Source organism: Grus americana, chromosome Z (genome assembly GCF_028858705.1).
Source record: "Grus americana isolate bGruAme1 chromosome Z, bGruAme1.mat, whole genome shotgun sequence".
Taxonomy (NCBI): domain Eukaryota; kingdom Metazoa; phylum Chordata; class Aves; order Gruiformes; family Gruidae; genus Grus; species Grus americana.
Window position 1 is genome coordinate 45,556,707 of NC_072891.1, and position 21,739 is coordinate 45,578,445.

The 21,739-nt window shown below is 35.8% G+C and overlaps 1 protein-coding gene across 5 annotated transcripts in view; it reads left to right on the forward strand.

Annotated features, from left to right (window-relative positions):
* The window catches only part of NAA35 (N-alpha-acetyltransferase 35, NatC auxiliary subunit), a 32,483-nt gene that overhangs the window by 3,281 nt on the left and 7,463 nt on the right, over positions 1 to 21,739 (forward strand). For 2 of the 5 annotated variants that reach the window (XM_054808831.1, XM_054808832.1), the window contains exons 4-22: positions 1,032 to 1,146; positions 2,264 to 2,338; positions 3,557 to 3,724; positions 4,530 to 4,596; positions 5,314 to 5,357; positions 5,901 to 5,951; positions 6,757 to 6,840; positions 8,620 to 8,734; positions 9,274 to 9,452; positions 10,252 to 10,311; positions 11,465 to 11,571; positions 11,800 to 11,866; positions 13,158 to 13,256; positions 14,575 to 14,753; positions 16,514 to 16,650; positions 17,958 to 18,025; positions 18,266 to 18,406; positions 20,240 to 20,362; positions 21,446 to 21,526. In XM_054808831.1, coding sequence (XP_054664806.1) covers positions 1,032 to 1,146; positions 2,264 to 2,338; positions 3,557 to 3,724; positions 4,530 to 4,596; positions 5,314 to 5,357; positions 5,901 to 5,951; positions 6,757 to 6,840; positions 8,620 to 8,734; positions 9,274 to 9,452; positions 10,252 to 10,311; positions 11,465 to 11,571; positions 11,800 to 11,866; positions 13,158 to 13,256; positions 14,575 to 14,753; positions 16,514 to 16,650; positions 17,958 to 18,025; positions 18,266 to 18,406; positions 20,240 to 20,362; positions 21,446 to 21,526 — 1,960 coding nt within the window. Of the gene's footprint in view, positions 1 to 1,031; positions 1,147 to 1,331; positions 2,122 to 2,220; positions 2,339 to 3,556; positions 3,725 to 4,529; positions 4,597 to 5,313; positions 5,358 to 5,900; positions 5,952 to 6,756; positions 6,841 to 8,619; positions 8,735 to 9,273; positions 9,453 to 10,251; positions 10,312 to 11,464; positions 11,572 to 11,799; positions 11,867 to 13,157; positions 13,257 to 14,574; positions 14,754 to 16,513; positions 16,651 to 17,957; positions 18,026 to 18,265; positions 18,407 to 20,239; positions 20,363 to 21,445; positions 21,527 to 21,739 lie in introns of those variants that run through there. The other 3 variants (XM_054808836.1, XM_054808833.1, XM_054808834.1) reach the window with 3 other exon arrangements.

Here is a 21,739-nt window from a genome sequence, read left to right on the forward strand (position 1 = left end):
CTACAGATTAAGGAAAAATATATTTCCAAAATAACCCATGTGCTAAAATCTTAGTGAATTTATTAAAGAATGATGTGAGATTAAAATATTTTAAAGATAAAACTAAATGTTCAGCCACACGAGGCTGTTCACTTGCATAAAGAAAAAATTGCCTATTTGAGACTAATAGCTCAGAAAACAGAAGCACACTATTAAATGCAAACCTGCGTAAAAACGTATGCAAGGATGTCACCAAGCAGTTACTCAGTAGAATGAAAGCATGTTTTTGAGGCATAATTTTATACATAGAAGCATTTCAGAGCAAATATGCTTTTTCAGAATTAGAATGTGCCACATGCAATAACCTTTTTTATATAATAAAGGCTTGTGCAGCAGTTCTCATGAATACCATATGTACCAAAGGTGATGCACTATATCCCTTCTTCTGTAGGCCAGTGTTCATTTGATGTGGTTCTCCTGCAAGCTTTTATGCTCTGACTACAAGTGATCCATTGTCACATGCTGCAGTTTTTTGTATCAGTTTTCTTAACATGCCCATTTTAAGCAAAATTGCTATATTCAATGTATACTGTTGTCAGTCTGCATCATGTATGTTGTCATAGTTTGTGAGGGACATATCTTATTTGGGTTTTTGGATGTAGCATAATAAAGAACAGCTTGTTCAGTTATTATCAGTTTATCATGTTATGTGATCTTCAAAAAGATGCTATGTCATTGTGAGGTGTATAGAAAGAAGTGTGGATAGAGTTAGTAATAGATATTTGGCTCAGGAGTGTTCTTCAGCTTTAAGAAAAGGCTAAGAGTTTTCTTTTAGGTGTCTGTTTTCTTACATACTTGTTCAGAGATTCTCAAATTCCTGAAAACCACAATCTCTAAAGATCGGTAGTGATGTTCACATACCTTATTTTACTGTCTTTAATCAGAATACAGTGTACTCAGGTTGTCATCATATGTTCTTTTACATTGGTTTGTGAAGACAGTTTTGTATAAAATAATTACATTCAGAACATTTTTTTTATTGGTGTTCTTAGTTTTGGTCTTTTTGAAGCCATGTCTGCCATTGAAATGATGGATCCCAAGATGGATGCTGGTATGATTGGAAACCAAGTTAATAGAAAGGTTCTTAACTTTGAGCAAGCTATTAAGGTTCGTGTGACTCTCCTGTTTCTGCCTGCACTGTGTGTAAAAGTATGATATAGGTTTATCAAACTGCACTTAAGCACAATTCAACATAAATAATGTTTTCAATCTTTACTTAAAATTGATTATTTCTTTTTTATTTTCGATAGTTAAGTAAGAAATAGCTTGTGATCTTTACCTTTTTTGTTACATACATTATCACAAAGATGCTAACTCTTCCAGTGAAAAGTACAGTGAAATTGTTGAGTATTGATACCTCAAATAAATAAATTTCAGAAATGGTTTTGCAAGTTACCCTGCGCTTCCCCAAAATGTGTCTTTTGTATGAAGATGTATTGGTTAGTCCCTCTTTAAGCTGAATGGAAACCAGCTTCCTTACAAAAGCTGGAAATTAACACTTTGTAAGACTATCAGTTCATTAGTATTGAACAGAAGCTGGCTAATTTGACCCAATTGACAGTAATGATTAACTTTTGATGCATGGTGAAGATAAATTGGTGGAACGAGGTTGAAAGGCTTTCTGTTAATTTGGAAAAAATAATACACTCACAGAGGAAAAATATTTTTTACTATGGACCTTGTTTTGAATGGACTAAGAGAGCTTTGTGTAAAATACTGGCCATCTAAGTCATGTAGAATGTATGCAGAATTGCATACATCGGACAAAAAAGATGAAAGAAGTAGGGTTGCTGCCTTCTTGGTCCTGACCTTGAAGGCAGTAAAACTCTACAAGTATCTGCAGTGTAAAAAACAGTCTTCAAAGAATGTGTCCTGCATATTATTCCTTGTTCAATCTTTATTATGATTATACATATTGTTTTGTGATTTAAGTATTGACAGTTAACTGGTTTTAAACTTACTGGCTACTCATAGACCAGAAGTTTTATTTTAGCTTTGTCTTTGAATAGCTTTATGTTTGGTCAGTGTTCAACGCAATGATGGGAAAGCAAAGTTTTTCAGAATTTGAGGCATGTTATGAAGGTGATGAATAAAGCCAGTGGTAACAAATATTCTGAAGTCTTAACCACGTTGTAATTTCTTTTTTGGCTGTACAAATAATAAGTTGTATTTTGCCTATAGACTTCCATAGTCTTTAGGTTTTTTTCTTTCTTTGTTTTCTAAGGATGGCACCATTAAAATCAAGGATCTCACTTCACCTGAGCTGGTAGGAATAATGGATACATGTTTTTGTTGTTTGGTAAGTGTTTCTCTGCTCTTAACATTTGATGGTTTTGCTTTCAAAATATAATCCTTTAATCCAGCTTAAAAAAAAGAAAAAATAGTAGAACTGAAGAAAAAAAGATTCACCAGGCAGAAAATAAATACTTGGTATTTTAATTTCCATTTATATATTTGCATTGGGTATTACAAGAGGCATCATTTTGATTCTTGGATTTTTTATTATAAGAAATCACTGTGGAAGAGAACTGGTAGCATTTTGAATAATGTAAAAAGGTTGTATAATTTGTGTTTTTTAAATGTATGGTATCTGACTGCCTGCTGTATATTGGCGTTTGCATTGGAAAATAAGTGTGTAGTAATTTACAGCACTCTGCTCATTTCTGTACAACCAATATTGACCGAGCTTACAGAGGCATTTTGAAGAAAGAAAATACCTAGATCCATTTAGAAAGTAAATAAGTGAACTATGAGTTATTTGTTAATTGTGGGGTTTTTCTATATAAATGCCTTAATTTCCCCAGTAAATAATACAAATTATTTTCAGTTACTCTTTAAAATAACATTGCTAAAGTTACTTCAGTTTTTAAAACAACATTTCAAAATAGTTTAGTCCAAAAAGACATGTAAAGGTCACTGTATATTTGATATGATGTAACATAATTCGTCTTCTGCCTTCCCCCTGCCAAATACTGACTTTTGTTTGAAAAGGGTCAGTGGTCCTATTTAAAATCTGATCCTACTGTGTTTTATGCTATTTCAAGATAGAAATAATTGTTTAAATTACTGAAGCTTTCCCTGTAGCTTAAAGGAGCATGAAAGTAGTAGAGGGGGTTGTGAAAAGAAGCTGTAAATTGTAGAAGAGAACATGCAGAATATTGCTGAGTTGTTTCATAGCCACTTCCATTTTTCATTTGGTATTTAGAGGAAGCTTATAAATCTGATGGTCTCTTAACTTAATGTCATGTCTAAGTCACAGAGATTAGACCTGAACTTTGTGGAAAAGGTTTATCCAACACCAGAATTTGGTGGTGTTACAGGGTTTAGTAATTTACTGCCTGCCACAGCCAGCAGATGGACAAAGGTTAAAGGTTGAGAGACCTTCTCTTGCTCTTTTTTGCTACATGGAAGGTTGCCTTAATGACTCACTGAAGCTTAGTAAGATGGAAAAAGAATGGAGATATAAAAATGAGGCCTTGGCTGTCATGAGTAAAACATTTAATCTTCTTTTCCCTAGATAACATGGTTAGAAGGACATTCCTTGGCACAGACAGTATTCACTTGCCTTTATATTCATAATCCAGACTTCATAGAAGATCCTGCTATGAAAGCTTTTGCTCTAGGGATCCTAAAAATTTGTGATATTGCCAGAGAAAAGGTCAACAAAGCAGCTGTTTTTGAGGAGGTATGTGTTTCAGTATCTCCTGTGGTTAAATATGTAACATTGTACATAGGCTCCATCATGCAAATAAAACAGTATATTAGATAAATTTGTTACTGTTTGATTCGAGGATACTGTATGAGCAGCAGTTAATCCTCCTAAAAGTATTAGGCTTGATCTCCTTAAAATGCAGTTTTCTTCCATGAAGGTGTTGCATGCTCTTTTCTGTATTTTGCTTGCATATTGGAATCATGTAAATATTTTACTCAAGAAGGAATGCAAGTCTTGTGGCCAACCGTTTGAAATCAGTTTTACTTGTGGTTTTCCTCCTGTTTGATTTTTTATTTTTCGACTTCAGATTACCATGATTGTCTTTTTTTGTCTGAAATGTCCATTTAGCAATGGAATCAGAGTCTGTTCTTCTGTGCTTAGAGCAATTTTTGTTTCCTCTGAGCTTGGACCAGTCACTTCTTACTGACTGTATCTAAAATAGATTAAATAGTACTTTGCTTCCATAGTTCTTGTAACAGAAGTTCTTGAAAGGCATACTGGTATTAAGGATTTATGCAGAAAATAATTACCCCAAGCTGGATTTCGGCAAGAAAGTCACCCAAACCATGGGTTTATTCAGTTGTGCAGAATAAAACTGGACTTTTATACTTGGAATAGTTAAACAAAAATACCACTAACAAAAAAACCCCACAAAAATAACACAACAGGAAAACATCCCAAAAAACCCAAAACAAACAAAAAGAAACCCCAACTTGAAAAAGTAACTACTACTGTTTATATTTCACTACATATTACTTCTTTGATTTTTGTTTTTTAGGAAGATTTTCAGTCAATGACTTATGGATTTAAAATGGCCAACAGTGTGACAGATCTTAGAGTTACAGGTACAGTTCGTTCTTTCTGTGTATCTGTCCATCAGTCTCTGCCTCTTTTTGTCATGTTGGTTACTCTCAACCAAACCTAATGAATTGATAGGAGTCTCAGATGTTAAGTTTTTTTATTAGTTTTGTGAAAATTGTTGGCTTGGTAAAAAGAGAGATCAAATTGTTTTTCCTTGAAGAAAGCTTTCAGCTGTTTATTTGTTAGATGCCTGAGAAACAGAGCAACTGCTCTTAGATGTGCTAAGTGGCTGGGCATGAGCTCATCAGGTCTGAGATACATACAAACCCTTGGAAAGTGCACTGCTTGAATTTTGCTTCTCTGCCTCGCAATTTGTTGTGATCTAAACATACTGCGTTTGAGGAAAAAAGCAGCCTAATAGTTCTAAAGCTATGAATACTTCTGTTATTAGGCACATACATAAGTATGTATGTTAGCCTTTTGATGCACTATTTTTGATACATACTTGAGCTTTTCATTGACTTATTTCAAGAAAATTTGTAAACACTTTATATTTGGATCAGTCAGTCTGTACTCTGATTTATCTATTGTTGCAAGACATGCCCACCATCCCTCACAAGATTACTTTTTGTCTAGTCTTTGGCTAATGGGTATGTAAAGCACTTCAAAACTTGATGTCCCCTCAAAACATTTTTCCCCTGAGTGATATAGGTGTACCTAGGAATGCTTCTCAGCTTTTAACTGTACTGTGACTTTTCCAGGTATGCTAAAGGATGTAGAAGATGACATGCAAAGACGAGTGAAGGTATTTTTCTCATGTTTGTCTTGTCAATTATACTTCAAGTGTACTTAACATAGGTCATTAGGTCATTAAATGGTGTGGGTTTTTTTTAGAACTCCCATAACGGTTTGTGTAAGGTGCTGGTAGTTTGCCTTCTGGCTAAAGACAGCGAGGTCTTCAGACTTTTCTAAACTCTTCACTAGCAATAGGTGGAATCATGATGTAGAAGATAACACTGAGCTGGGCACAGAAAGTATGTATTTAACTTCTGGCTCTTACTCAGATGTACTATGTGATGTTAAAGAGGTCACTTTACCACAGTTTACAATATAAATTGTTCATACAATTTCCTTCCATATTTACCAAGTGGACTGAGATAGGTCTTATTATTATAGGAGAGTCTTGGATCATACGAGTATCTAGATTGTATATTAAGAGGTTTTGAACTTGAGAACTGATTTTTAGGGTTATTTAACAGATGGATGTTCTGGAGGGAATAAAGGGATTTTATCAGTATCTTCCATTTGCAATTTTTAATAAATTATTTGAAATTCCTTTACCTACTAGAGCACTCGAAGTCGACAAGGAGAAGAGAGAGATCCAGAAGTTGAACTTGAAGTAATGAATTTTTTACTTTTTCTTCTGAATTTCATGGATTAGCACAGCATTACTTTAATCAGTAGTTACCAGCTTGTGAGAAATGTACGTCACCAATGTTGCTACTACTTTCATATCTGAGCTGCTCTAAACATGGCCCTGAGCAGGTAGGCTTTTATGCTCTGAAGGGCTAGAGTTCTGAATTGATCCCATCGGCAGAATAGTGATGCTGCTGCAATGGTGCCATTTATGCACCTACCACTCAAGAAAAAGCCATTAGCAAAGTAGGTGGCCTTACCTATCCTGTACCTTCTTCCCTCAGTGCCTTCACAGCAGCTTTCACTGCTGCTGACAGCATCACGGTCAAGGGAGAAGGTACGAAGAAAAGGTGAAAGCAGTGTAGCTCCTTCCAGGAAGAAGTGATAATCGATGTAGTTGATGTGGTTGATTTAGAAGAGTGTGAGTTTCCCTTTCCAGTAATGTTTATTTCTTCAGAAATTTCTTTTAACATAGATGTACAGCAAAAAGGAGAGAAATTCAGTTTAATAATTGCTGATTGTTCACTTAAGCTGAGATTTGAATGGCATTTTCATAGGAGATAATCATACAGCCAGTGGTTGTGCTTTACCCAAAGTATCTTGGTATTTTTTGTGTTAGTGCTTTTCTGACAGCAGTACAGATTTCTTCTATAAATTATATAACTTTTCAGAATCATACTAGATACATATTTTTAAGACTAGAGAGATAATAAATCTGTAGAGGCTTTTTTTAATGTTTCAGTATTTAATGCATTTTGCTTAGTAATTTGCAGTATTTTTTATTACAGCATCAACAGTGTTTAGCTGTGTTCAGCAGAGTCAAGTTTACCCGGGTGCTACTTACTGTTCTAATAGCATTTACCAAAAAAGAGGTATGTTCATTTGGTGTTTCTGTGTTCACATTGTGGTCCTGTGAAATACTGACTTTTTCATTCTCTAAAGTCAAACAGTTATTCTGTAAGTTCTTTGGTTTTTAGTTGATGTTGCTACAGGTAAGGGGTTGGATAAGGCCTTACAGTGGCAGCCATTCAGTTTTTGCTCATTTTTAAAGAAAACACAGGGAAGGCTAGTAGCTGACATTATTATGGCCTTGCAGAGAGACAGAATATTCATTCTAGAACACTTAAAGAAAATACTTGGGGGGTTTGGATTACTCTTTTCACACATATGAGCTAAACTTTTCTTTCTCGAGTTCAGTCCCCTTCTGTGGAGTTACCTGACAGTCGACAGTGTTTTGTCCATCTCTAGAGAATCATTAGCTTTTTCTTCTATGTGGTATTGAATTTGTATCTAGACTTCTTTGCTCTGAGAAGAGGAATACAACAGCTTTCCATACAATTTGCCTGCTTTTTTGAATCTAAGATTTCCTTATTGTTGAGGGGGGAAGGAACTGCATGTTTTTAAGGCAAAGGGGTAGAATCACATGTCACATAAGACATCTTTGTTTGAAGAGCTTTTTCTTTATATGAGGATCAATACCTGTCTATTGCTTATTGTTATTTCCATTTTCATAAAGAAATAAACAAATTGCTTGCTTAAGTGGCATGGAGTCCATCCCACATATTTTGTTGTTGGAGCAGCTGCATACTGTGCACTTGAAAAGACCTTGATTAAAGTGAAAGTCAGGTGCAAGTATCATTGATAGATGTCATTGTTGAGGAAAAAGTGACTGAGTGGTTGAAAGCAGTTGCATTCTGAGTATAACCATTCATTATATGAGAAATCAAACTGTGGCATAGAAGTGATCTACACTGATATACAACCAAATTCTGTGTTAACTGCTATGAGTTAATGATCTGTGCAAAATCAGATTATCTTAGTGTTGCTAAAGTCTGATTACTTAAAGTATAAGCTGTTTGCATCATGGACATCAATTTGACTTAGATCTACTGAGCAGCTTATTCTTTTAGTAGATTTGTGGATGCTATAATATGTGAACATATGTTATGCAGAGCTACAGATCTTGTTCAGCTTCTGTTAGATCTTCAGGAGGTTTTAAACATTTTTTTTCTAAAAGAAGTCAAGTTTCAATTTGACTTGAGATTTCAAATATTTGAAGTTCTGTCAGGGACTGTTATTCCAGTGTTTTTAAAACAAGATTTTAGATTTTACGGAGAGCTATTTGAAATGCTACCCAGTTTGCTGAGTGTCATGAGAAAATTCAGCTTGTCAGCAAATCATGAATCAAGATTTCTAATGGACATCTGCTATCTTCTAACGTTATGCAGTGATTTCGTTTCAGTTGATAGGTTGTGTTTTGTCTATATTCTCAGAAATTCTGCATTTTCTAATAATAGGAGATTTTTTTTTCCTCTTTGCCGTTTGGGGTTCTGCTTCACTTGACAGAAGAGTTTTGTTCTTCAAAATCAAATGTAGAGGACTTGCATGTAGTGTGTACTAGACTTTCAGTTGTAATTATGTTAAGGCTTATCTTATACTGCAAAAAATACAATACTAAATGTATGTATAGATATGTAAAACATAAAGCTTTATTGCACAGAAAGCTATTGTTTTGTTGTTTGGGTTTTTTTGGTTTTTTCAGACTGGTCATGTTCAAACATTAGAATCCTAATGTTCTTTTTATCTGATACTAGCATTAATTGTCAAAATATGTTGGTTCATAATGTGAATAACTGTTATCTGCCTTTCAGACGAGTGCAGTTGCAGAAGCTCAGAAACTAATGACTCAGGCAGCTGACTTGCTTTCTGCTATCCACAATTCATTGCATCATGGTATCCAGGCACAGAATGATACCACTAAAGGAGGTATTTTTTTCTCTCTTAAATATGCTGCCTTGATAAACTTTAATATCTATGTGTATTTAAAAAAACCCCACTATTTACTTTGAACTAATAATACTCATTATTCAAACTGTTACAGATTTGCAGTGTTTGATCTTAATTCTACTTCATTAAATGATGGTTCTCCTGAAAGCAATACTGTCAGTTCAAAGCCAGAGATAATACGAACTTTAAGTGCATTGCGCTTTGAACCATTGTATATGCGACTTTAAAACAGGGAACACCACCTCACTGTCTATACAAGTTTATGCTGAGGTGTTGGGGGTTGGGGTTTTTAAAATTGTAATCATTCTCTCAGTTGAGTAGTTAGTGTGTCTGGAAGTAATTGTCAGTTAAAAAGTTGATTTGGGCTAATTGAATAATTTGTATTATACTTTCAAGTTTGAAGTCAGTTCTGAAAACATGGCTTATATGCAGCTTTTCTCTCCTCTCTCTCTCTCTCTCTCACTCTCTCTCACTCTCTCTCTCTCTCTTTTTCTCTCTCCTCCCCACTCCTTCATCAGATCATCCTATTATGATGGGCTTTGAGCCCCTTGTTAATCAGAGATTGCTGCCACCAACTTTCCCTCGATATGCAAAAATAATTAAAAGGGAAGAAATGGTCAATTATTTTTCCAAACTAATAGACCGAATAAAAACTGTATGTGAAGTAGTCAACTTAACTAATTTGCACTGTATACTGGTAAGCATGAATATTTATTATTTATAGCCAAACATAAGATCTTAAAATGTAACTTGCAAAAAATCATTCTGTATATACATGCTGTTGCTAACTGGAGGAAAAAAATGAGCTGTATGTTTAAATCTTTTGGTGTTTCCTATTGTTGCATACAATTTCAAAATTTGCTGTTAAGCACCTGCTTATGTTCTTTCCTGAATAAGTGATGTTATTCTCAGTTACTGCCTACATTTATTAGAAGAAATGCTTCAAACACTTTTTATCATACACGCATTCACTGACTGAGAAAAGAGCCACAGTTACATCAGATCAAGCAAAAATCTTTTGTCTTCCTATTGCCTGTTTAATTAATTAAAGCAGTGTTTGCATGAAGCATCTGGTACCAGTTAAACATTGCAGTTTTGTTACATACCTGGTTCAGTTATGTTGTGACCTTAACAGTTTCACAGTATCTTTTTTATATACTATCATCCTTCTAATTGTTGCATTTGAAGAAGAAAATTCAGAAACCTTTTGTTCCCTTAAATAACAAGTAATTACAGAAAAAAAATAGATTTTAGCTTCATAATATGTTCTCGTTTAAATTATTCATGCTTACTTTCTTACAATTTGTATAAGCTATGCTATGTGTATGTCTGAGTGTGTATACAAAATATAGGTGTATTTACACAATGGTGTATATAGATGTGTATATATAAAAATGCAAATGTATGTGTGTGTATAAAAACATAAATATGTGTGTATATATGTAAAAATTGGTATATTAACCTGAATTATCTTTTTTTTCCTAAATGTAAATTAGGATTTTTTCTGTGAGTTTAGTGAGCAATCACCATGTGTTCTTTCAAGATCCCTGCTACAGGCAAGTCCTAATCTGTGTCTTTGAATAAAATGCTTCTGCATTCATTATAAGTATGGATTCATCTTCTTGTTTCAAATATTTAAATTCTTTGCATATCACTTTTTAATATACAAGTGATAAATTTTCTGGAGATACTTGAATATTAAGTATATGGAGGCTCATGTTCTGATATAATTTCTTAAAACATTTTTAAATACTGTTGTTGAGATCATGGTAGTGCATGCTAATTAAAACATAAAGTGTTAAAATTTCTTCTCTGCCATAAAACTGGGCCTGTACACACATTTTTATGCTGTTCTCCATGTGCTATCTCAGTTTGGGGCTGGTATTTGTATTCATCCACCTTGTTTGGACTGAATTTCATGTATAGACTGCCTTTATTGCTACAACAGTAAAACTGATGGCTAAGGCAGAACAGGCTACTAATTTTCTTCTCACTGCTTCACTTACCTTGAAAATATATTACACATTCCTTAACTAAGAATAAAATATACTTCCTTATAGGAGATTTTGATTTAAATAAGGTGTCCTTGGATGTTAGAACTTCTTTCCACTTGACCCTAATTAAATCACGTATAGAGCCGAGGGAACATAACTCTTGGCAAGTGAAATGTTTTCATAGTGCACGTGTTCCGACTTTCCACTACATGTGTTTGTGCAATCCCTGTGGGTGCCTGACAGCAGAGCTGAAGAACCATGTAAGAAAGGGAGACAGCTCTCGTGGAGGAAGGTGGAATGAGCATTCAGGCATGACCAATGAAAGCAGTAGTATCTATCGGAGTAGAAAAAAGTCTGCATTAGTCTGAAGATTCACCTTTATCTGCCTCCAGGGAAACCGCATAAAGTGTTTTGTGTTAATCTTCAGAAACATCTGTCTGATTAATCATCTTTAAAGTCGAGGAAATAAAGTCGTTCTCTTGTGCAAGTAATAGAGCTGTATTTTGTGTCATGGGAACACCCCAGAAGTGACAGATCTCAATATGCCTCTACTTCTGAGTCTGTAATCTTGTACCTAGCTGAACCACTTTAATTCTTAAAGCAATCTTACAAGTTTCTGATGTAATATACACACTGTAAGAGCTTTCTATTAGTAATTTCTAAAGCATTAATTTTAACTTAAAACATGTTTCTAAAAACACATTTTCACTTTCAGACAACTTTTCTGGTAGATAACAAGAAGGTGTTTGGCACTCACCTCATGCAAGACATGGTAAAAGATGCTTTAAGGTCTTTTGTCAGTCCTCCAGTACTTTCTCCAAAGTAAGTGGATCTTGAGCTACTTGCACATGTTTCGATGTCTGATGAAAAAATATTTCTGCTTACAAGAATAAGGATAGACATGTAAAGAACATATACATTTTGTACTTCTTAGTGCTTTTGTATGAAGGAGTCAGTTGTTGCTGCACTCATGTTTCTTTCTAAATTTTGTGCTACATAGACTTGTGACATTTATAAACATGTGTATGTATGTGGACATTTCCCTTTTAGGTGTTGTCTTTATAATAATCACCAGGCAAAGGACTACATTGATTCCTTTGTGACACATTGTGTTCGGGTAAGTGTTCATTGCAGTTACAGCATGTTTGTGAGTATATTAGCACTTTAAAGATTTGCTTACATTTGAAAATGAGACCAAGTGTTTTTAGACAACTGGCATTAAGGCAAAATTGCAGAAATTGGCCATCTTAAAAATGGTAACACTTTTTAAAAAGCCAGTATAATTATTGGTGTTTGTTTCCTGTATTATGCTTCCAGATTTTTCACTAATATTTCACTTCATTAGAAATCTGCACCCACTCCCCCTTTACAGGGTAGTTTCATGTCGTAAAACAGATACAGCACTAGTAAAAATTATTTTTACATTCTCTCTAGTTTAAGAATTATAAAAATTGTTTTAAAAGTCAGTTATTGAATGTGGCACAATGCTAAGAAAAACATAGAATGCAGTCATTTTGGTTGGAAATAATCCTTCAGATCATCAAGTCCAACCATTAACCTAGCACTGCCAAATCCACCACTAGACCATGTCCCTAAGCACCACATCTACACATCTTTTAAATACCTCCAGGGATGGTGACTCAACCACTTCCCTGGGCAGCCTGTTCCAATGCTTAATAACCATTTTGTTGAAGAATTTTTTTCCTGATACTCAATCTAAACCTCCCCTGGTGCAGCTTGAGGCCATTTCCTCTTGTCCTATCACTTCTTACTTGGGAGAAGAGACCAACACCCACCTGGCTACAACCTCCTTTCAGGTAGCTGTAGAGAGCAATAAAGTCTCCCCTCAGCCTCCTTTTCTCCAGGCTAAACAACCCCAGTTCCCTCAGCCGCTCCTTATAAGACTGTGCTATTAGACCCTTCACCAGCTTCGTTGTCCTGCTTTGGGTACGCTCTGGCACCTCAATGTCTTTCTTGTAGTGAGGGGCCCAAAACTGAACACAGGGCTTGAGGTGCAGCCTCACCTGCACTGAGTACAGGGGGACAATCACTTCCCTCGTCCTGCTGGCCACACTGTTTCTGATACAAGCCAGGATGCTGTTGGCTTTCTTGGCCACCTGGGCACATAGATTTAGGCAGAAAAAATACCTCTCTTACCCCAAGCATTCTGTTCTGATCAGATTGCTAAAGGATGCTCACTCAATCTCATGTTGACTTGGGTACAGAGAAATGGGCTCTTGCAGCGCTCCAGAGAGCTTGCTTGCCTGCAAGCTGGCACTCTGTAGGGAACCTTAAGGAAACTACCTTCTAATATAGATGTATAAAACAGATGCCTAAGTAGACATCATTGTACTACTGTAGTTTCAAACTTGTGTTCAAAATTTAAAACTACAGTTTGTTTCTTTCAGCCATTCTGTAGTCTGATTCAAATCCATGGACACAATAGAGCTCGTCAGAGAGATAAACTGGGTCACATCCTTGAGGAATTTGCCACCCTCCAGGATGAGGTAATGTCCTAGACGGCAGGCCAGCAAACTTTTCTTTCCAGGTATATTCCTACCAGAGGAGCCTATGGTATTAGATTCTAGGCGAATGAAGCAACTCCTCTGTCCTAAAATCTTTAGGACAAGGTTTCTTAAAATGCAGCCCAGGAAGTCTGTAGGATGCATCTAAAGACTTTGTTAGATCTATTAAACAAAAAGGTATTACATTTTTTAAGATTAACTTTGTCCAATAAGTAGACTTCAGGGAAACCTGCTGTGATTTCTGTAATTTAATGGTAATTCCACTGCTTGTAGTCTGTCCTCCTTGGAACTGTCAGTCTGCAAGATGTAGCCAGGGAGAGATGGATGAGCCATATTTACAAGAAAGCTTTGAAAATTCGGTTTTATAGCTATGTGAGATGTAAATTGCAAAATTTTGTAACGATTTTTTAATATATATGTAAATTAAATAATAACTCTTAAAAATACATGCTCCAACTGATTTTGAACATTTTTCAAGACTGGGGAGTGAAAGGTGACAGGGAAAGGTACCTTTTCACTTGCTGGAAATGTGTTTCTTCAGCAGTGAGAGGCGTGTAGTAATAAAATATTTTCCAAGATGTGCGTGCTAAGGAGAATAGTCAAGGAATTTGGCAGGGGACAGGGAGAGATTTTGTGTCCTCTAGCTTCTGTCAAGATGGTTTGGTTGAGAGTTCATCACAGTACTGCAGCTGAGAGACACTGTTTTTTCACTGTATAACAGATTATATGGATTGATTTGTTCAGGATAATACTCCAACCGTGGGAGACTTCATGTCTTCCATACAATTACTTTTTAAGACTGAATTGGTCTTAGCAATATTTTAGTTTCTGTGATGGGCCACAGTGTGTTTCTTGCATATTAAGCGTATAAATTTAATTTATCAATGCAGGTAGGTTTAAAAAAAAAAAAAAGCAATGATTGCCAGTATAGCAAAATGAGTAACAGCTTGTAATGGGTTCTGAGCTTCAGTGGCTGCTAAAAATCTATTTATAAAAACTTCTTAAAATTTTAAATTAAAAAAACCCATAATGTTATTTTTGTGTCACTGTATAGAATATTTTTTTCTCTGTGCAGCAGAATTTACTTGTGTGAATAACTTTTCAGTTTTCTGACAGTTCTAGAGTATAGAGGTGGCAATATCTGTAAAAATATATTTCTGTCTTTTAATCTGGCGCATGGCTTTACTGACTCAATTTGTATTCAGATTTTGTTAAGATTTTATTTCTGGCAGAACTTGGATGCTGTTTCAGTCAAATGTTCTTCCTCCCCTGTCTGTTACTTTGCTCTCTTTTTCAATAGGCAGAGAAAGTAGATGCAGCACTTCATAGTATGTTACTGAAGCAGGAACCACAGAGGCAACATTTGGCCTGCTTGGGCACCTGGGTCCTATATCATAACCTTCGCATTATGATACAGTATCTTCTGAGTGGCTTTGAGTTGGAACTTTACAGTATGCATGAATATTACTACATATATTGGTAAGTGGATGCTTGGAGCTGTTGGAGGAGGGATGCTCCCACAGAGCTATAATTGCAAATATTTAAAGGAGGGACTTAATTACAATTTTTTAATCTCAAGCTTGATCAACACAGTGTTTACCTATTCGTAAGATTACAAGTGGAGAACAAAAATTCTGTTGGTCTTTTTTTAGACTTAGTAGTGTGTTGGGTTTTTTTTTTCCCCTGAAGTAGTAATTTGCTTTCTATTTAACTTTTGAAAACAGTGTCTTCTAATGACAATGAATGGAAAATATGTTGATTTTGGCAGACAAGAGAGTGCAGGAGGAAAACGATTTCCTTTATTCTTTTCTGCCTTTGTAGTACCAATACCAATAGCTGATCCCTAGTATTTTTAAAAAGATCTCCAGAGTTTTAGGTTGTGACTGTAATCTGAAAGGTGATTAGGTAAAAATAACATCTTATTCTGTGAGCATATTTGAAGAGATACCTGCCTCCAGTGAAAATGTTTGCACTATATGGAGTCAAAATACTTTTCATTTTTCCACTTCCATTCACATTAATGTTTTTCATAGTTGATGCCTTGGTCCAAAAGATGAATGATTTTACATGGCTCATTTTTGATTCAGCATTATAAATTTGATGTTGAACTTTCCTATGTTAAAGTGCTTCTGTACTTCGGTATGTTGTTTTTTCTGTGAAGCTACCAATAAACTCTTAGTAGGTAAGCTGTAAGCCTTCTTTCTGAGAGATTAGACAAATTCAAATGACTGGAACTTTAGTCCATCTCATTATGTTTCTGTGCTGTTTCATTAGTGGATTAAGCATTAAATGAGAAAATTAATACTCCAGATAGTTACCAGAAGATGGCAATGTTCTTTAAATAATACCTCAATAAGTAGTACCAAGTTTTCTGTAAGATGGTGGCTTTTTACCTGCCCATATTTCTCCACACCATGTTAATAAAATCATTCTTAATTGGAACTGTCACGTCAACTGCTTTATCTCCTTACTGTAAGTGAGGAACAAAAAAGAGAGGAAATTTCTGAGGGGAAATGTGCAAATGCAACTCATAATTATTTCTCAGTAATTTTTATTCTGAATTATGACTTCTCGTGAAGTATCATTTCTTCTTCATGTGCTCCAGATCTGTAATTTCTACTCTCTTTTTTTCCCTATTCCTTTTGATTTGAAGTCAGTCAAGAGATTTATTGGACCCGCTCCCACTTCCTAAGAAATCACTCTTACAGAATTCTTAAAGATTTCTCTTAAAAGAATTGTATGTGAATCTCGTGTTCCTGTGGGCTGGCCCTTTTATTTAATAATTCGTGACTTTTTAATACTTGAAACAAATCAGTAATAACCTTGTTTCTCAAAACAGTAATTCTTAACAAAAGTAGAAGAGATATCAACATAGTATCTTTTTTTAAAAGCACTTTGTTTACTGAGGGAAAGAAGAATTCTAGAAAAAAGTGATCTTAAATAGGTTTTGAAATAATAAGCAGCTTAGACTTCACTTAGTAAATGTGTAAGAAACTTGCATACCTTGAGCTGTCTGTGGCTCAGAGACTGAGCCAGAGTCTTGTTTAAAAAAAACCACCACAGAACACAGACTAATGTGTTGATTTCAGCCATACAAAACAAAGAGTTTTAACTGCCCTAAAAGTTGTCCTTTACTATTAGTTCTTTGAGTAAACGACTCTGCATTCAGTGAGGATGTGTGCGTTATGAATATGTTTATCACTGTAGTATGTAACAGCTACATACTGTTTTTACTCTAGGTATCTGTCAGAGTTCCTCTATGCCTGGTTGATGTCAACACTGAGCCGCGCTGACAGCTCTCAAATGGCGGAGGAGAGAATAGTGGAGGAACAACAGAAAGGCCGTAGTAGTAAGAAAACAAAGAAAAAGAAAAAAGGTACCTAAGTGTAGAGTGTAACTTGGACTTTTTTTTTTTCCCCTTCATGCAGCCATGTAGAATTAAAATTCAAAATTTATACAGCCAACACTGATGTAGGCTGGAACAATGTTCCAAAGTTTATGAAGACTGAATGTAAAACTTTTTAACTAAAAAAGTCAGTTGCTGTGCCTCAGAATTTCCCATTATTTATTTATTTACTTACTTTTAAATAGGTCTTTCAGAAAAACCCAAACTCATTTATATTCACAGCTTCACCAGTTGTGTCATTTGTAGGATCTTATGAGATGTAATTAACAAGTCCAAAGCAATTACCTTTGAAAAATACTACATTTCTACATTTATAATTCCTGCAGAATTATGTTTTAGCTTTTGTGTGTTTATCCTTGTCTTCTTTTCAAGGAGAACAAACAGATATGAATAGCTCAAGGTCATATCAGATAAATTCCCTTGTCTCTCTAGAAATTCAGAAAGTTATTACTGTATTTTATACTTTTTAAAAAGGTGCCAAGTGTGGTGCAATTTGGCATTAGTTAAACACTGGAAGCTAAAGGGGAGCTTAAAGGAATATTATCAGGATAAAAATCTTTCTTATTAGGATAGAAATGCTTTAACCTTTTGGTCTTAAAACTTTTCAAAAAATCCATTAACTAAGCAAACAGGCCTCACAACTACAAGCTTTAGATTCTAGACTATTGTTTAATATTGTATAGAGACATGCTAATACCATTGACTGGACCAGTTTATTTAATTGACAGCAGTATGATGTTCATGTGATTGTTAAGTATGTCTTGAGATATGTTGTGTAATCAGGAGCCAGGTGAGCAGAAATGCATGCCCATGCTTTTTATAGGATCATAGAATGGTTTGGGTTGGAAGGGACCCCAAAGATCATCTAGTTCCAACCCCCCTGCCATGGGCAGGGACACCCTCCACTAGACCACGTTGCCCAAAGCCTCATCCAACCTGGTCTTCAACACTTCCAGGGGTGGGGCCTCCATGACCTCTCTGGGCAACCTATTCCAGTGCCTCACCACCCTCACAGTAAAGAATTTCTTTCTAACATCTAACTTAAATCAACCCTCCTTTAGCTTAAACCCATTACCCCTTGTCCTGTCACTACGCTCCCTGATAAACAGTGCCTCTCCATCTTTCCTGTAGACACCCTTCATGTACCAGAGTAACTGATGCTTCAGTTTTCTTTCATTATTTTAAAATATAATTGAGAATTTTTTATCTGTTTTGATCTGAAATGAGTATGTGTAATTACACTGAATAAAAAAAATATTTTTATGTGAAACTTGCAGTTCGCCCTCTCAGCAGAGAGATCACCATGAGTCAAGCATACCAAAATATGTGTGCTGGGATGTACAAGGTAATTTATTTGTGCTTGCTGAACAATGGGTTCAATTTTTTGTAATAGTAATCAAACATACATTGCATGCCTTCTTTGTTTTTAATGGGACTGGAAATTAAATTTATAGTGTGATATGGTAAATTCTCTACTATTTTTCTGTCCTTCCAGTTACAGCTAAATCATAACTTTCATCTTGCTCACAGCAAAATACGACATAAAGCTAACACTTTTCACTATATTTATCTTTTCCTTTTTTAGACAATGATCGCATTTGACATGGATGGCAAAGTAAGAAAACCGAAGTTTGAACTGGATAGTGAACAAGTTCGATACGAGCACAGGTTTGCTCCATTCAACAGTGTTATCACACCACCCCCAGTGCACTACTTGCAGTTTAAGGTGAGTAATCTTAAAACATGATGCTGGTCATGCCTTTATAAAAGTCATTTGCTCACCTGCTTTAGACGTTGTCATTGTAAAAAGAGAAATTAATACCTCAAAGTTCATACTGAAGCATAAGTCAAAACGGCAAGGAGTTCTAGCTTTAGCTGTGTGCAAGGAAAATATATTGCTTTGAATTCTTACTAAAATTAGACTCTTAGATGTTTAAAAATTGGTCTGATGTAGTGGTTTATGAGATGCTTGTGTCAGTTTGCATGAAAATAAAATCTCTTTAAAGTCTATTGACAGAGGTTTTGGGCTGTGGTTTATATAGCAGCATGTTTTTATAACTGAAGCAAGCAAACAGGAAAATGGAACAAGTAATTTTGAGTGTGAAATCACAGAAGCGTTGGTTGGAAGGGACCAGTTGAGGTTTGTCTTGTCCAGTCTCCTCCTTGAAGTAGCGTTATAGATCACATCAATGGTGTCTTTGTCTAGCCAAGTCTGACAAAATCAAAGGATGGAGATTTTCCAACCTCTCTGGTTAACCTGATCCAGTTACCTTTTCTAGACCATTTAGTCTTTGGATAACCTGACTGAGGGCTGCACTATCCACCTTTTTTCCTAATGCCTAGTGTGAATTACCCAACACACAATTTATGGCCTCTCCACCCATTACATAGTCTGCCATTAACAAGGAGCATTTGTCTGCTGACAACTTTGTAACTGCGTCTCAAGTAGTTTTCAAGTAGTTGTAGGCTGCTATTAAGATTACCCATTAGCATCCTTTTTGTCTAACTGAAAAAGTCCAGGTGCATTGACCTCTGCTTATGGTTTGTGTGCTCTAGGCCCCCAGCCATGTCCCTGTCTCAGCATCTTTCTTGAACTGAGTGGATCCAACACTGGATCCAATAATTCAGATGTTACAGCACAAATATTGAGTATAGGATGATAACCTTCCTTGATCTGCTGGCCATACTCCTGCTTGTATAATCCCATATGAGGCTTGTCTGATTTGTAGTAAGAGCACCTTGGCTTGTATTCAGCTTGGTGTTCACAGTCACCCTGCTGCACATCAAACTGGTTATTAGCCTCTTGTGATTTGTGGGGCTATTCTGCCTCAGGTGCTGAAATTTGGACATTTCTTGTTGAACTTAAAAGTCTGGCCACCAGAAATCTAAGTTTCTAAAGGTCTGTCTGAACTGAAACTGTACTATTTTGTATGCCAGTCACTCTCCCTAATTTAGTGTTATGAACAGTGGTAGTGGAAGTTAAGACTATCATGGATTCTTCCTTGTCATTGAAGTTATTTTATCTCTAATTAAAAAAAAAAAGTGGAGTATCAAAGTTATATAAAATGAAGTTCCAGTATCTCACTTGCTATAAACTTAAGTAAACAATATCATATCCTTTTTTTTTCCCTCCGATGTTTTCCTGTTGTGTAGCAGGGTGTGAAATTACACTATTCAAGCAAATGAATGGCAAGTTGTTCAGAAGAGGGATTGTTTTATAAAGAGTGTGAGAAGTTCTTTGCATTTTGGCACTGTAAAATAATCGTTAAGCACCATATTGCTGCTTGGTATTTGCCATTTGAAATAAATGTTTTCAACTTCAGTATTTACGCTTAAAATATTACTTATTTTTGGGCAAACTGGTCTAGGGGAGGGTGTCCCTGCCCATGGCAGGGGGGTTGGAACTAGATGATCTTTAAGGTCCCTTCTAACTCAAACCATTCTGTGATTCCGTAACTTTTTCTTTAATATAGTAACTTGTTTTCATTTAAGGTAATGAAAATACAGTTTGTTGGCAACTGATTTTAATATATATTTATGTATTTCTGTAACATGCTAGGAAATGTCTGATTTAAATAAGTACAGCCCACCTCCTCAGTCATCAGATCTCTACATGGCAGCTAGCAAACACTTCCAGCAAGCTAAAATGATTCTTGAGAATATTCCTAATCCAGACAATGAGGTAAGACTGCAATACTGGAAAAAGAAGTATTTGCTCATAAGAGTAAGTGTTTTGTTTTCAGCTGGATCTGTTGAGCATACTTTGTCAAAATGCTGAGCAAAGCTTAGTGCTTTGATTAAGGAGCGGACAGAGGAGGGTGGCAGCATCTTAACACAGTGGTTTGTTTCAGTACATAAGATAACGTAATCAGGGTTGTGCTCACAGTTTCAAAACTTCCCCCTGCTGAGATAGCAACTTAGTTCCTTCTTGCGTGTTGCTTTCTGGCCCCGTTCTAAAAGCATATCAGTTTTAACAAGAAGGTGGCACATGCCTGCCTCACTTACCTGGAACCTGGTAATTCATGTGTACTCCTGAGAGGTGGGGAAAAAAGGGTTTGAATGTCATCCGGCTGAAAAGAGGATTGAGTCTGGCACTTGTTTCCTGGAGCAGTTTTCTCAGCACTGGGCTGTAAACATGGGTAGGAGTTTCTCCCTCTTTGTCCATAGCCTAAAAACTAAGTGTCTGTGCCTGTATTTTGGAGCAAGGAGGGTGCTTATTCTGTTGCATCTGAGCAGGTTAAGGACAGTTATGCGATCAGGTTTTCCTGAGGATTTAGGAATCCCTGCCTGTTCTCTGGATCCTGGTGGTAGTCACACATGAGCTATCTGATTGAGGTTAACCAAAATACTTAGAGGTAGTTTGAGTGTGCTCAGACCATGTCCATGCAAAGAGCCACCTTTGTGCCTTCTCATCGTGTCACAGTGTTGGGCACAGATAGCTAGAATCTGTCTAAGCCTTTATTTGGATAAGCGCCTCAGAACTTGCCATAGTTTAACAATTTTTGAACATAAGCATGGAGAGCAGTGGTTTCCATGGTCTGTTGAATAAAAAAGTGACTACTAAAATAAATGCCCCCTTCATTAAATTTCATTAATGCAGCTGTTACGCTTCAAAGCAAATCCAAAATGCCCTGATCTCTATTAAACTGATACTGTAAGAGGACTGCTGTATTGTTAGAGTATGTAAGCATTTGGGTATTATCTTTTTAAATAATTTTGAGGTCATATGCTTTCACTTGAAAACTTCTTGCTGTTTTGTGTTTAGGTCAATCGAATTCTAAAAGTTGCTAAACCCAATATCGTGGTCATGAAGCTGCTAGCAGGAGGCCACAAAAAAGACTCTAAGGTAAGAAAATGCCAGCCAAATTGAATGTGAAATGTAGTATTACACACAATGCTACCACAGATCTCTTAGAGCTGAATGAGCAAATTCAGGCCATAGTTACTCTAACTCTTAAAAGAACGGGGAAAGTAACTTAATCCATTTTTCCCTTGGAAATAGTTGTAGTTATTTAAATATGGAAAACTCTCGTTTCTAAATGTTATGGAAAAAAATTGG